Raw genomic sequence first — 16685 nt, 5'->3', positions numbered from 1 at the left:
TGCACAAAGTCACTGAGTTACCATAGTTCAATGTATAAAGTTTTGCTTTATGATGTTGTGGAAGTGCCATGTGCACGGGAGAAGCTGGACTTTGAATCTTGATTCTCCTGGCTAGCCTCATGCAGTAGATACCCTCTGAGGACGATGGGCAGCAATAGGCAGCTGTGGCTCCCAGTTGGCCGTGGGAGCACAGGGGTAAACAACTCAATCTGCAGCGTGCTGCCTTGGTCAGCTCTGATATAGGAAGGCGAGGTGCTCTGAGTACATTTGACTTAACATTTTCAGTGCAGGAAGTTCATGGGTCTGTGGATCCAATCAAAGCCAAGGAGCATCCCTGTGGCCTTAGCTCATTTGGCGGCCACCATTTAACTGCGTGTTTGCTGGTCTCTCTGTTGATGACTCTTTCACCAGTGTAGCGAGCGATCTTGTTACTGGCATTGTGGTATGTTTTGAAGTCAGATAGCGTCCTCTTCTTCTTCTTCTTTTTTTTCTTTTTTCTTTTTCTTTTTTTTTTTTTTTTGAGCTGGGGACCGAACCCAGGGCCTTGAGCTTTGCTAGGCACGCGCTCTACCACTGAGCTAAATCCCCAACCCAGTGTCCCTCTTCTGAATCTGCCCTTTTTAGTATTATCTTGATTATTCTGGGTCTTTTGCCCCTGCCTATACACTGCAGAATCAATTTATTGATACAAAATAAATTGCTGGGACTTTAAGATTGCATTGAACCTATGGTCTAAGTTGGAAGCAACATTTTTTAAAACAAAACTTCATTGTAAATAATGTTGCAGTTTAAAAAACTAACAGTGTAACAGTGTTATGTCTTCTGTTGATGAAAATGGACTTTCTCTCCAATTAGTTAGTTCTCCCTTGATTACTTTGAGTTACCGTTGCAGATCATGTATGTTTTCGTGGATTTACATCCAAGCACTCCATTTATGATACCACAGTTCCATTTCAGCTTCTACCTGTCTGTCCATGTAGGAAAACGGACTTGTCTTAATCTTGTATCCTGCAACCTGACTGTAATCAACTCTTTGTCATGGAAGGGTTTAGAACTCTTTGTCACAGAAGGGTTAATTCTGTATTCCTTTCTGTGGAGATGACAACTCTGTTTCCAAACAAAGTTAGTTCCTTCATCCCAATCTGCCTTTTATGTCTTTTCCCTGCCTGGCTGAATTAACCATGACTTCCGGTATGCTGCTTGAGCCTAGTGGCTTCAAGTTCCTCTCAGAAAACACCATGTCAGCTGCAGAATGTTTCTCAACATTCTTTACCAAGCAGGAGAAGTTCTCTTTCCTTCCTATTTTTTAAAATCATACTTATTGATAGAACCATAGGATTTTTCTTTAGCTATGATGGATTATATTAATTGATTTTCAACACATTTGTTTAAAGTTTGATTTTTGACCAATTCCTAAAGATAATTCTAGACATTGGATAAAGAGACTTACTTTGAAATAAAGTAGTTAATAGTGACAGTCATACCAAGGTCATAAAGTTATAACAAAAAAGCTAAAAAATATGCATTTCTTCTTTTTTATTATTCTCATTACTTAGACAAGGTCTCAGGTTACCCTGCTGGTCTGCACCTTGCTGCATAGTCAAGAATGACTTTGAACTACTGATCCTCCTGCCTCAGCTTTCTAAATCTTGGGATTACAAGTGCCCGCCATACCACTCAGTTTTATGCAGTGCTGGAGACCGAACCCAAGACATCATGCACGCTAGACAAGCACTGTACAAACTGAGCCATATCGTGGTTCCTCACATCTTTATCCTTGAAATTTTCATTTAAGGTCATGCCTCGTCATACAACTCATGCCGATCTTGAACACGTTACCCTGCTTCCGTGTTCTGAGTTCTGGGAATGCGGACCCGTGCCACCGCATCTAGCTCATTCCTCGATATTTTTGGTCTTCCTAAGGGCAATGGGAACACTGTGAATGGCTCTGAGTGTTGTGACCACTTTACGTTGCCTTTTCTCAGTGCTTCTGCCCTGACTGCCTTTCCTCGTTCTTCAGCTAGTGTTTACTAGAACATGCTGGAAACAGAAGTCCTTCCCAAACTAACCCTGTCCATCATCTCTGCCAGCCTCCATGCCTCCAGCTTTGAGTTAGCCGATTCCAAGCCTATCTCCGGGACTCGTCTCAGGCCGCTTGAGCTGGTGAGTACCGTCCACCACGGCCATGGTCGGACACCAGCTGGCCCCAAATACTACAAGTCAGCGCTTGTACTGCCAAGGGTATTATCGTGTAGGCCCAAGTATATTAATAATGTAATTAATAATTAAAGCTGATGCCTTTACGGTTTTAAAATATAGTGCTTAGGATCTAATGAAATGCTTCTGTAGCTTCTGTAGTTTCATAATAGAGAAGAATTAGAGTAATTTACTAAATAATATTTTATGTTTGTCATTTAAAAAGACTATTTGTAACAAAAATTACATGTTTATATTTTAATGTATATACTTTATATACCTATATGCATATATACCCATATATACATGTACTTAAAATGTAAATTATACATAAATTTTTATATGTATATTAAGAGACAGAGACAGACTTATTGAAAAAAATACAACCAAACAAAAAAATCACTAAAAAGAGTGGCTTTGTATTCCCCTAATTTTTTAATTATCCTTGCCCCAGTGGGTTTCTTCTGGCACCTTCTTTGTGATTGACTCTAGACTTCTAAATGCTCCCTTGTCTGCTGCTGTCATGTATGATGGCTTCCCGGGAAGACTCATCCAGGTTGGGGTGAGCGGGTGAGCGGGTGAGCGGGTGAGCGGGTGAGCGGGTGAGCGGGTGAGCGGGTGAGCGGGTGAGCGGGTGAGCAGGTGAGCGGAGCTTCCAACCACCAGTCCTCAGCCACACCCCCTCCTCCTGCCCTGCTGCTGTCCCACATAGATACATTTTAGACTCTTCATGGAGTGCTTAGTCAAACTGCTTCTCCGTCTTTATTCCTGTGTGTGTGCCTGTGTGTGTGCCTGTGTGTGTGTGTGCGCGCGCGCGTGCGCGCGCGTGCACATGCATGCATAAGTGAAAGACAGAATGTGTATATGTATGCGTGTGTGCATGTGTTTGTGTATTGTGTATATGTGTGTGTGTATCTGTGCACACAAGTGAGAGAATGTTCATATGTATGAGTGTATGCATATGTTTGAGTATTATGTATATGTGTGTGTGTGTGTGTGTGCGTGCACATATGCACAGGCACATGTGCCTTTTAATGCCCCCTTAAGCAGTAGCTAAGTGAGGTAAGGCCCAGAGAAGCCTGCTGCTTGACCACATAAGCAGTGAACCCTCTGTTTCTTCTCTCTCATCCAGCCTATCCCCCAGCGTCCTGCAGTGAGCCAGGGGCTGCTCAGAATCAAAACAGCCCAGGCACTAGGCATGATCTAAGCTGGCGTTCTTGGGCCTGGTTGCAGAGGCCTCGCCTCTGGCCTGACTGGCTCCGAGGATGCCTGTCAACACCTGTAATCTCCCAGGGCAGGGAGAGCACAGTCATTTGCTTGAAGCCGTCCATTAATGGCCACACCTACCTGCTCTGTAGAAACCCAGCCCCACCTTTTTCCTTTCCCAGCAGCCCCCTGCTTCTGCACCAGCCGGAGACCTGAGGCAGGAGGAGGGTTTCTTCCTGTGTATATTTTACTGCTCTATTAGCTACCCTTCCAGTTCCCGCACTCAGAACTAACTGCTCTCTCTCAGCGGAGGCATGACAATGGGGACGAGTAGGAAACTGTGCCCCTAACACCATCACCACCATTGCTGTCCTCTTCCACTTCCTAAACTGACAACACCCAGCTATTTAAGCCCCCAAACATTCAGCTTTGTACTGACGCAGAGAAAAGACAGACATCATGGAAGTGCAGCTAATGCACTTTACACTACTTAACACTCAGCAGCCAGACTTCCAAAATGAAGTAAGACACTGCCAGCACCATCAGAGATGACCCTAGCCACCACTGTCCCCCCAGGGCAAAGCCATGCTAGCTAACAGCATAGATCACTTTGAATTGTCTTCAGTGTTTGACAAGAGCCAAGCTCCATTTATTGGGTAAGTGAAACAAAATGTAATATATTTTTGAAAGATCAGAATTCATGTGCCTTGGCATAGAGACAATACAGGATGAGGAAAGGGACAGTGGCGTGTCAAATGGTCCCCTGACCCTCCGCCATTTCTGACTATCACAGTAACATCACAGTCATGAGTCATAGTGTTTCAGGCATTAGGAGAGTCCCAGGTACCCAGGAGAAAATTATGGAGGCAAAATGCATACGCAGCTACCACACCTTAAAGGCTGGGAGCTTAGGAGAAAGGTTTGCTTCCTAACTTTCAAATGTCTTGTAGTGTGTGTGCATGCATGCATGTGTGCGTGAGTGCACGCGTGTGTGCACATATGTGTGTTCGTGCTTTACAAAATTGTGTCATGAAGAACTTTCTGAGGTGGGACTGAGCACTGAGCCCTTTCCAGTCTTCATGAAAGGTATGGAAGACCTTGCCTTCCATCTTGGGATCTCAGGAATCATGACAGAAGTAGGTCAGGGACCATGAGGCGAAGATGAGTAGTGGCCAGCCGGGCCCTTAGATGCACTGCTAATTGTGCATTCTTTGGCTGGGTGGTTCAGTGGGAATAGCCCGTATGTCTTTTACCCAGTGGTGTGTTACCTTCCAGAACCTCCTCACATCTGGCCTTCTTGGAGTCCTGGATTGTAGCCTGGTCACTGGTGAGAATTGTGCAGAAAGCAAAGCCTGCTGGGAATCTGTCAGTCGCTCGAGGAGAGTTTAAACCTATTTGTAGTATTCCCTGATTTCTAAAATCATTGAAAGTCATTTAAAAAAATCATGATTTTCTTCATAAATGCCATTTTGATGTGCAAACCACAAGACTCTGTCTCTCTGTCTGCTTCTCTGTCTCTCTCTCTCTCTCTCTCTAGAACCCAGCATGAAGAAGTTGCTTGGCTTCAATGCGGTAACTCAATGGAAGGTGCTTGCCTAGTGTTCATGGTGCCGTAGCAGTGGGGAGAGAGAGATGGAGAGAGGGAGAAGGATAGGAGTGGGAGGGGGCATAAAGATGGAGGTGGGGAGGGCAGTTGGGGAGGTGGGGAGGTGGGGAGGGCAGCTGGGGAGGCGGCCCATTTGGTAAAGTGATTGCAAGTGAGCATGAGGCCCCGAGTTCAGGCCCCATCACCCATGTAATGCGCTAGGCATGACAGCCTGTATTTCTATAATCCCAGTCCGGGGGAGGTAGAGATGGGATAGCCTGGGCTCACTGGTAGCCAGACCCCCTGAGTCAGCAAACTCCTAGTTCAGTGGAGAAAATAAGACAAGGAAGAGTCGGCGAGACCGTTTAGAGCACTGACCGCCCTCTAGAGGACCAGGTTTCCATTCTCAGCACCCACATGGCGGCTCAGACAATCTGTAACTCTAGTTCCAGAGGAGCTGACACCCTCTTCTGGCCCCAGCAGGCACCGAGCAGACAAGTGGTGCACAGGCATACATGCGGCCAAAACACCCGTGCACGTAAACTTTTCCAAGTTAATAAAATTAAGGTGATAAGCAATTGAAGAAAACCATCTGATCCGATCCCACACACTAACACATGTACACATGGAAGGGAGGGGGGAGGAGGGAAGGGAGGAGGGGAGGGAGGAGGGAAGGGAGGAGGGAAGGGAGGAGAAAGACTGTAGAGTCATTCCATACACATTTGTTGCATATTTCGCTTTTCATGGTCTTAGTAGTCCAAGAAGTCACACATTCATATGGAACTAATAAGGTGACAAGGTCAGTAGTAAAATTAACTAGGTTTCATCATGTAAACAATTGCTGGTTTTGCACTAGGAAACCATGTCTTTTGTTGGGGAGCTGTTATGGCCTTTTATCTCCCCTACCAGGGCTAATTAGGTTTTCTGCCTCGAGGAACTTAGCGTTTCCCTTTCAATGGGATCTTTTCTTTGTAGCAACTTGAGGCACCTGTGTAACACACTAACACCATTTTCTGGGCATTATTTGGCAAACTCCTGAAACTTAGTTTGAGCTTCAAAGGGTTAGTCAATCACCAGTTGCCGTTGCAAAATCCCTGAGCAAAACACATCTGTAGAGAGAAAAGTTTCTTTTGACTCACAGCTCTGTCTGTCATAGTCACTCAGCTCTGTCCCTTCTGGGCCAGGCTAAGACAGAATGTGACTTCCCTAGCAGAAGTCTAGCCATGGCAGAGAAAAGCCATTAGCACCTGGCCAGCAAGAGACAGAGCAAGAGACCACCTCAGCTAGCTGAGTTTTTCCCCACTCCCCTCTTTAAAACTCCATCTGGGGCCCTGTTTTGTGGGGTGGTGCCACCCACATTCCAGACAGGTCTTCCAGCCTTGGTTAATCTCTTAGGAGACGACTTACAGACGCACCCCATGCCCAGAGGAATGCTCTGCCCACCCCACCCCCAGGTGCTTTTCAGTCCAGTCACAGCAGCAAACCTGGCCACACCCTCAGAGCCCAGCGTTCTGAGATAAGACTTTATACCAACCTTCAGCATTGAGTTACACTTACACTTTGTCTTTTATTATGATATATGAGGTACTCGTTTCTCTACATTAATCTCTGCATAAATCACAAGCTTAGTATACTTCTGCAATAAACTGGGGGGGTTAAAAAGTAAAAGGGACAGTGCCCCCAAACAAACACGTCACTATTTGTCCAGATAAATGAGGTCACTGTCCTCAGAATAGAGCTGAGAGCCCGGGTCTTTCCTCCGCTGAGGCTGGACCACAGGCCTTCACTCTGGGGAAGAGTTAAAAGCAACTGGGAGGCCAGCCGTGATAATAGATGTCAGGAGCTTGGGCAGGGAAGGGAGCTAGCATTCACGAGCTCCTGTTTGGGAAGTCAGAGTCTGTGTGTGGGACGGGGCTGCTGTCACCGGATCACAGCTGAGCAAACTCAGAAGCCATGGCCTTGCAGGCCACAAAACCTGTAAGGATGCCACTGTCCCACCACGCTGCGTGTCTTTCATGCCTTGCCTTTGAACATTTTTTTTCTCCTAAAGTCAGTAGACCCATCTTTATTCTGTTCACAAAGGGACCAGAGGAGGTGGACAATAACTGGAACACAGATGCCTGTGCTCTAATTGTGAGAATTTGAGAGGGTGTTTATAGTCATTTCCCGCTGGGGATTTTTTTTTTTTTTTTTTTTTTTTTTTCAGATTTGTTAATTAACCTGCAGGGTGGGGGGTTCCTTCCTTTCATGTGTTGTGGAAGTGACTTTTGAGAGGTTTCCTTTAAGTATGTCTGAACGCAGCTTTAGAAGCTCTGGCTGCTGTGTTCCTAGACAGATAATGTTGGAACCAGGAACAGGGCGACTAAGCCATACTGTCACTGGGAACTTCTGGCCTTGGAGGCCACGGACCTCTGGAAGTTAGGCTACCGGGAGTTGTGGCTGTCAGCTTGGTAAATTTATTATTATTATTATTATTATTATTACTATTACTATTAATGGTATGTGCATTGATGTTTTGCCTGCATGTATATCTGTGGGAGGGTGTCAGAACCCCTGGGACTGGAGTTACAGACAGCTGGGAGCTGCATTGTGGGTGCTGGGAATTGAACCCTGGTCCTCTGGAAGAACAACTAGTGCTCCTAACCACCGAACCATCTCTCTCAGCCCTGGTAAAGGCACAAGGCATCTCTTAAAGATCTTTCAAAAGAGCTAGACAGGATGGCTCAGGCCTGTAATCCCAGCACTTGGCACATGCAGGCAAAAGTATAGTTCGTAAAACAATTGTCTCAAAAAATAAAATAAAATAAAGGGCTGAGGAAGGCGGTTCGATGGGTAAAAAGCTGTTGGACAAGCATGATGCCCTGAGTTCAGATCTCTAGCACCCATGTAAAAGCCATGCTGGGCCAACCCTGCTTGTGGCCCCAGCCCTGCCTGTGGCCCCAGCCCTGCCTGTAGCCCCAGCCCTGCCTGTGGCCCCAGCCCTGCCTGTGGCCCCAGCCCTGCCTGTGGCCCCAGCCCTGCCTGTGGCCCCAGCCCTGCCTGTAGCCCCAGCCCTGTGGGGCAGAGACAGTGGATCTCCAAGGCTCACTGGCTGGCCAGACCAGCCAAACTGGGCTTTAGCTTCAGTGAGAAACCATGGCTAAAAAGTTGTATGGAGAACTGATTGAGGAAGACATCACATCTTGAGATCAACCCCTGCCCTCCATGTGTGCCCGCAGGGCAAATGTCCTTACACAACACATGCACTCACACACACACACACACACACACACACACACACACACACAATTTTGCCAATACCCTTTTCTGAAGGGTTTCTGCAACAGAATCTTGAGATAGGAAAAAACATTTTTATATAATAAGATATAACACAACTTTCCGGTTTTATGCTTGTCATTCTTTAATCTGAATAATTCCAAGACTTAGGTATCTTTTAAAAACCCCTTAGTGGAGTCAGGATGTGTACAGGTGCTTACAGCACACATCAGTGCCCAATAATTGTATTTCTCTTTCTTCTTTGTTTTGTTTTTATAAGACAGGGTCTTTCTCTGTAGTCCAAGCCAGCCCCAAACATGAACTCTTCCTGCTCCAGCCTCCCAACTGCTAGGTAGCAAGTCTGAGTCTCCACACGAGGCCCAACTAATGTTTTCTGAACTAAACTGAACACAGCATCCTGAATATATTTTATCTTCCATTACAGTCTTTTAGACAGATAACGGTTTGCCACCATAAGTGACTTGGATCTTATAAATCAAACATGCTAAGCTAAGTGGCAGAACAGTTCAGAGGCTACACTGACAAAACCAAAAATTGTGTACACAGTCTGTCTGTCTGCCAGTGTGTATATATGTGCATGCATGTGTCTGTGTGTGTATGTGTATATGTGTATATGTGTATATGTGTGTCTCTATATGTGTATGTCTCTGTATGTTTGTGTGTTTATGTGTGTACAAACATCTGTGTATGTCTGCCTGTCTGCATGTATATGCATCATGTTTATGTACATGTATATGCTTGCGTGGGCATATAGATATGTATATTATGTGCATGTGTATGTATGTATGTTTGTGTGTATGTGTGTGTTTATATGTATGTATATAAGTGTGTATGAATATATGTATGTGTGTGCACATGTGTATATACATGTATAGGTACATACATATGCTTATATATGTGTATTGCATGTGTGTTTATGCACATGTGTGTGTATATGTGTATGCATATGTGCATTGTATTATGCACACATGTGCATATGTGTATTTATATGTGTGCATGTATGTGTATGTGCATGTATACATGTATGTGTGTGTGTGTGTGTACATATGATGTTAAGTAAGATGGGCCAATGAGACAGCAGACCTGGAGGTTCCATCCAGGTCAAGCTGAAGTCCTAGCACGGGTGGGTCGGGTGCAGGGTGGTGGTGTAGTAAGCCTCACTTGAGACACAGACTCACATCGGTCAAAAATCTCTTTGCAGAAACCCAAAGCTCCAGCATCTCCCAACACAGAGGAGGATGCCAATCTCTCCTTCCCCAAAGCTCCAGTGGACCCCGCAAAGATAAGAAGAATAAGCGGTGCGCGTGCACGCTTCTACAGGGCTGCCTCCCAGGGAACGCTCCTGCCCGACAGATCCCCTCCTGCTGCCCACTGTAAGGCCCGGCACACCCCGCAGGCCCACAAAGCTTACTGCTTGAACGTGCACACAACCGCCGTTCTTTAAGTTCCTGGTCCTAGATGGTTCTTACATGGACTTAGAATCTGTTAAGATTGGCCAAGCATTAGCTAAGAAACTGTTTATATATCTCTTTCCAGTTATTTATAAAGAGTATCTAGATACCACATGAGAAGACTCATTAGAAAAGAGTATTAGGGTGTTTTCAAACGGGTGACTCACATATAACCAAAAGAAGTAATTTTTAGGGTAGAGTTTTAAAAGTCGTTAACTTCATTCGAATTCAATGAGAATTGGGCCACTCCGCGGGTGATGGCGCCTCCCACCAACCCTGACAACCTGAGTCTGATCCCAGGAACCCGAGAGAGAGCTGACTCCTGAAAGCTGTCCTCTGACCTCCACCCCTGTGCCACGGCCCCCTGGGTATGCACACATACAATAAATAAATTAAAATATTAGAAAATATTTTTAAAAAATTAATGAGACTCACGAGTCTCATAATACACACCAATCCGGATTTAATAGCCTTTTGCGTGTGTGAATATGTGAGCGTAAGTCTAGTGGGACTTTTATTCCCGCTATGAGTGCTGGCCATGGGCCTATACCCACAAGCGAAGCAAGGATGTCACCTTGTAAGGAGCGTAGCAGGTGGATAAACTATTCCCAGGCCCACCGCAGGCGCCCAAGCAGGGACAGAAGGATTGATTGGTAGGATGGCAAGAAATTTAGTGGATGACACTAACATTGGGGGAAAAATGAAAGACAAGTAATGGACCTCTCAGGACAGATAGCGTGTGGGGTAAGCACTGGGTCAGAAGTCTTCAGTGGTTAAGCAAGTCGGTGTTCTACTGCAGACCGGCTTCTTACTATTTGTGGTCAACAGTGTGGAAAGTTACTTTAGTGGAAGCTGACTGCACTGGACCTTCCTCAGTAGGCATCGGTGAGGAGGGGTTGACCCATCGTGACACAGGTCTAAAGCATCCACCGGGGCTGCAACCCTCCGTCTGAGCGTCCTGCTTGCTTGACTTGCAAGCCTTTACCTGAGATCACCGCCAACATCTAGAAGGTAGCAGGACCTCACAGAAGGAACTTATGTCTTCTTGTGGGAAATCAGAAGTGGTGGTACTATGTCTCCTTCCAGAGCAGGAGGATGGGAGCTCAGCGGTGTGCACACAGCCTGGGGCAGGATCAGCAGGTCACGTGTACCCCAGCTCACTTCAGGTCGTTCCCCACTGGGTCACAGTTACAGAGGAAGAGGCACAATCACACCATGATGCTACGACCAAATATGTCACGTATCAGGCAGTCTGGTGTCCTCCTTTGTCTCTGTCCCAGTACAGTCTCTGAGTTGAGCGTCTTCTTTAGTGCAGGGTGGCGTTCTAGACCAGCAGAGTCCTGTCCTCAGAGCTTCTTCAGTTAGGGATGGTAGAGAAGTGATGTCAGAACAAATACATGACACTAAGGGGGTCTCACAGGCTGTGAGGATGATATAATAAATAGCAGGGTGTCTAGTGACCATAATTTCCTTGAGGTCAGGGGCCTTGTTAAGGTGCCTCAAAGAGGCGACACAGTTGATGTGTTCTTTAATGAGACCGAGGCAGCCGTGGACAACCTGTGGGCAGTGTCCATGTCAAAAGTCAGGCAGGCCCACCCTGTGAGAGAGCTCAGAGGCAGAAGATGCTGGCCATTGAAAGGGTCGGGGGAGCTAAGGCCAGAGGGCTGTGCAGGTCCTGGGAACACGGATTATGGGCCTGCCTTGACTCTGCCTATCCTGCATGGCCTGGACAACAGTCAAGGCAGAGACAACGTGGCTTATGGTTTTAGTTGTGGTACACCAGAGCATTGCCCGGGGGACTTCAGTCTAAGGTATAGAAATGGTCCCCAGAATAGGCTTCCTGAGGACTCTTTCCATCTTTCTACCTCAGGCCTATCAGACCAGTAGGGATTGGAAATAAAAGGAAATTACTTACCAAGATGAGAAGGGAGAAAAGGAGCCCGAGGTCTTTTACAAATGAGCGCATTGATTGAGATGACCGCTCGCTCACGTGTTCCTGTGGATGTGAAGGTCCAGGGAGAGAGGTTCTCCCACTGCCCTGGTCCTCTGTGCTTTCTCCCTCCCATCCTGGCCTTGGCTTGAAGGTCACAGTACTTCCAGTCCCTGGCTGGAAGCCAGTGCCTCCCAATGCACTGGGGCAGGTCTTTATTCCACTTGGCTTGGCAGGAGCCCATATCTCAGACTCCTGTGTCTATTCTCAGGAAATAATGACAGTAAGAAGCCATTGTCATTTTAAAAGGGCACATCAATTAGAAAAAATACTGGAACTGCCCCACCCTGGAATCCCTGTCATTTATGCAGATGATATGTTCTCCATTGTCTAGAAATGATGCTGTGTTAGGTCACTGAGGCCCCAAAGCCATTTGAGCCTGTAGACCTAGGATGTCCCCTTCCCTGGGTGTGAGGACATTTGTAGCTGACACCCGTGGGTGGGTGGGGCTTGGATGTGGTGGCAGATTTGGAATTCTCAGATTGAGATTGGGAGAAGGGCAGAGGCTGTGTGGTCATCCTCAGAGGCTCAGGCAGTTCCAGCACTTAGTGTTGAGGGCGGGTTTGAACCCACAGCTGATCCCTCCCCAGTTATACAAACCGGAGGCCTCTGGGCAGACGCTGCTGTATCCCAGTCCCTGCCACATTTTCCATCACCAAGCCTGCTGATGCTTCGTAAAGATGGACTCCTAAATCCTTTAGCACATCTTGCCTCATCCCTGCCTTGCTCCCTTTAGATTTGCTCTCAGCCCTTTAGCGGGTTGCAGGGTTTCAATGCAAGACCTTGGGGACTGTGAACAGAGTCTGTAGCTACTAGTGCTGTGAGCAGGTACCCCACCCATCACCCCCAAACCAGAGGACCATGAAAAACATTCACTTTCCGTGTCCCATAAGGCACTAAGAGGTCCTGGAGGAAGGTACATCAGAGAACATCCCCGCCCCCTTATTCAGAATCCTTCAGAGGACCTCTGTACCTCCGAGAATAATGGTCACACTGAGTTCCAGAAACTTCCAAAGGACGCTGCTGGCAAAATGTTAATAGCAGCTCCTTAGAAGTAGGTCTAGAGTTCAGACAAGTCAGGGAGGCACTGCTCATTCCTGGCCCTGCAGGCCTGTGCCCGGGTTCACGCTAGAGGAGCACGAAAGCCATTCCTGACAGAAAGATGCTCATTGTTCATCCAGGCCCAAGGTTCCCGACTGACCTGGCTGTGGAGCCTCTCAGGAACCCAGCCGGGCAAACACCAGTCTGTTCTAGAAGGCAGGAAACCTCTTCTGTAAAGGTCCAGACAGGAAGTGTTTTAGGCTCCGTGGTCCATTCCCTCTCTTAATACAATCAACCCTGCCTTTACAGTGTGAGAGTAGCCATTGTTCCATGACTCCTGAAGTTGGAGCTTCCTGTGATTTTCAACGCCCTAATTCATGGTCGTTCACTTTATTTCCTCCACTCCCACCCCAGTCAATGACCTATGACAGGCATCGTCACTTTGCAGGTTATTATAAGGCACAAGACAGAGTAGATCTCCTGGCTTCCGCCTCCTTTGTACGAACAGCTGTTGTGACCTAGCCTGAGAATGTTCCAGGCCCATCTTGCCTCTCCTCCTCTTGTATCCCAGCAGCCAATGCATCTTTGTGTGACTTTTCTGTGACAAAATACCCAATGGCTGAAACAGAAAGGGAAGGAGGTTTTCCTTCCTCTCGTAGGTTTGAAAGGACATGAGACTGGCAAGGCAGGGAGGGCGTGGCGGTTGGGCCAGCTTTATCTGTGGTGGCAGGAGCGGGAGGCTCCTTGTTCCCATCTCTGCAGAGGAGGCAGGAAGCAGGTCCTGGACTATAAGCCTAGAAGCCTGACCACTGGCAGGTATAGAAGGAGCAGGGATGCAGGGAGCAGGGATGCAGAGAGAGACAGGAGAGGAAGCCCTGGACAGGACATGGAGGCTGACGTTATGATTCCACTCTGGGTATTTACAGGTTGTTATGCATGTTCTTAAGGGATGGATGTGTACAGGGCTTTGTACGTTTATGTGGACAATTATATCTTATCGATTGGATCAGAGGTTGTTGTGTTGTGTGTTCTTTCTTGTGGCGATTTGAGTTTGGGAGAGAGTGTGACGGCAGAGACACTGGGCCGCCATGGAGTTGGGATGTATATTTCTGTCATGGTGAAGCCTGCTTTGGGAACTAGATGGAGAGAGAGATTGCTGCCAGGCTCAGAGAGAAGCCATAGGCAGTGTGACGTGGGATGGAGCAGAGCGGGTGAGAGGCTTTGCTCACTGAGATGAAGATGTCTACCAGATGTCTTGGGGCATCACTTCTCTCAGCGAGGCCCCACCCATAAAAATCCGGAAACTTCTGCTAGACATTTGCCATTCATACCCTTCAGTCCCCACACACCCAACTGGGTCAAGTCTCACACAAGACCCTCTGTGTAATTTTCTGGACTCAGTACAAAAGACAAATTCGGGGAACTTTGTTTTAGAATCAGCAGTTGGAGCAAGGCATCCACCTGTCTGTCCCACGTGTCATGCGTGCCGGAAGCCGGCCTCAACTCTGGACTTAGGCTCCTCTTTTAAATAGCTGTTTGTCTCCGGTTTACCTCTCCAGATGCTTCTGAGACCGTGCCTCCTCCCTGTAACTTGCCCAGGTCCACCCCCAGCCTCTTGCTTCTGCACTTGCTGTTATTTATCTCTCTCCCCTGCTAGATCAAGCAGCATCAGCTGGCAACGTGCCTGCCCGAGTTGCTTGTGGTCTGTAGCTATGCAAAAGATTCCCGAGACAGGGCTGTTTCTATGTCACATGTCTCCTCTTGACGTTTACCCGTGGTCCACAGTGGAATTCGACAGTTGTCCAACAAGTACTGAGAACCGTTATATATGCTTAGAGATGTTGTCGTTTCTTTGTCTGTTTCCCCAGTTTGGGGCTATTTTCTTTCTTTCTTTTTTTTAAAATACATTATTTTATTTTTATGGATGTTTTGCCTAGATACCTGCCCGGTAACCCTGGAGGCCAGAAGAGAGTGTCTGATCCCCTAAAACTGGAATCACAGTTAGTTGTGAGCCCCTATGTGGGCACTGGAAATCAAGCCCCAGTCCTCTGGAAGAATACCAAGTGCTGTTAACCACGGAGCCATCTCCCCAGACGGGATAGCCATTATAGCCCTGGCTGCCCTCAGACTTCAGATATAGGGCAGGTTAGCCTTGAACTTTCGACAGTCCTCTTGCCTCTACCTCCTAAGTGCTGAGGGAGGATACACGCTTATGTCACTGTGACTGGCTGTGCCCAGTTTATATGGCTCTCCATCTGGAGTCTGAGTGTCAGGCCAGATCTCCTTTGTGGGAATAATGGCAGGTCCCATGCATGGTGAAAGCAGAGGAGTACATTCCTCTGTCTGTGACACTGTTGTGTCCCCTCCTGGAAGATTAATAAAGACCAGGGCTTTTTCATCGTAGCCTCACTTGTGCATAAAACAGCACCTGTCAAATAGTTCTTCTTAGTAAATAACCAGGAAATGCCAAAACCAGAGCGAGAGACGGAAATGGGCTATCATCTAAAACAGCATGTACTTCGCAAGTTAGAATCCGTTGTTTAAGGTGGTGTGGTAGATAAGCACCGGCCAGAGGCCAGGTTCACCGGTTCTAGTAAGAACAAGGCTAAGCCCAAGTTCTGAGTGTCCCAACGCCATACCCGTCGCTGTACTAGGTCCCATCTACTGATCCTTATGGCGTGGCTGAGGTGAGGCTGGCGAAGGCAGGAAGGCTAGGCAATAGGCACACATTTCAGAGCTGATGTTCAGGCAGTTGCCCTTGAACCCAGATTTTGGGATTTAAGCCCAGGCCCTTACCCTGCAAACACGAGAGCCCTGAGCAGGGCAGCTGTGGGTGGTGACCTGGAGGCTCCACTCCTGCTCTGAGGTCCTTAGCTCACTTGACATCGCTTTTGAGTTCTTAACTCTGCCATCCCCACCAATCTTTAAGGCTCCTTCCAAAGTCAAAGTGTGCTGTCGTGGAAGCCAGGAACTGGGACCAGCAGGTAGAAAGGGACTTTGTCGTCATTAGCTTTTGTGTAATAGTTTCTAAATAAATACAGAAAAACTTGAAAATATTTTTCTACACAAGGCTCACTTCATCCAAAACCCCATCTGCGTGGGGGGACATTTATCCCCTCTTCCCTTTTGACGCAGGCTCCGGCTAGTGGCAGATGACAAGCTACCCAGGTGTCCCTTTGCTGATAGGAAAATTGTATTTTCAGTATAAGAATCTGGTATGCCAGGCTGGAGAGATGGCTCAGCGGGGAAGAGCTCTGACTGCTCTTCCAGAGGTCCTGAGTTCAACTCCCAACAGCCACATGGTGGCTCACAACCATCTGTAATGAGAACTGATGCCCTCTTCTGGTGTGTCAGAAGACAGCAACAGTGCTCACAGATATAAAATAAATAAATAAATCTTTAAAAAAAAAAAAAAAGGATCTGGCACACCTAAACTCAGCGTGTGTTTCGTTTTGGGGATGCTCTGGGATCTTGCCAGACTGCCTGTCCCTCTTTAGGAACCCTTGTTCCCAATGGGTCATGTTGTCACTGTGGCGACCCTCTGACCAGCAGACCTCCTCCAGGACCTCCGTCTAGCTCTTCCCCCAACACCTTAGGCACACGCCTGCTTCAGTGTCTCTGTGCCAGGGCCTACAGTGTCTCTGTGCCTACGCCGCTCTGAACTTGGTCAGTGTTCTCTTTGCTTGCTTTATGTTCCTCCACCCCCTCCACCCCTCCACCCCTTCCACCCCCTCCACCCCTCCCCCCCTTCCACCCCCTCCACCCCCTCCACCCCCTCCACCCCCTCCACTCCCATTGAAACTGCTTTCTGTCTCCCTCGCAATCCCCTCCATTATTTTCCACTCCTACTGGTTTTGGTCCGCTCTTATTGAAACATTCTGTGTACTTATAAAAATACCTATGTAAGCCCTGTAAATAAGGAAATCTCGTGTCACTGACA

At 47.4% G+C, this 16685-nt stretch overlaps 1 protein-coding gene across 1 annotated transcript in view; it reads left to right on the top strand.

Moving 5' to 3' along the window:
* The window catches only part of Armc2 (armadillo repeat containing 2), a 98904-nt gene that overhangs the window by 1285 nt on the left and 80934 nt on the right, over window positions 1-16685 (top strand). The window contains exons 2-3 of the mRNA XM_032888994.1: window positions 2091-2163; window positions 9465-9636. Of these exons, the coding sequence (XP_032744885.1) occupies window positions 2091-2163; window positions 9465-9636 (245 nt within the window). The remainder of the gene's footprint in view (window positions 1-2090; window positions 2164-9464; window positions 9637-16685) is intronic.

The sequence above is a fragment of the Rattus rattus genome, chromosome 18 (assembly GCF_011064425.1).
Source record: "Rattus rattus isolate New Zealand chromosome 18, Rrattus_CSIRO_v1, whole genome shotgun sequence".
Lineage (NCBI taxonomy): Eukaryota > Metazoa > Chordata > Mammalia > Rodentia > Muridae > Rattus > Rattus rattus.
Note: the sequence above shows the minus strand (reverse complement) of the source record. Positions and strands in the feature narration are given on the sequence as shown.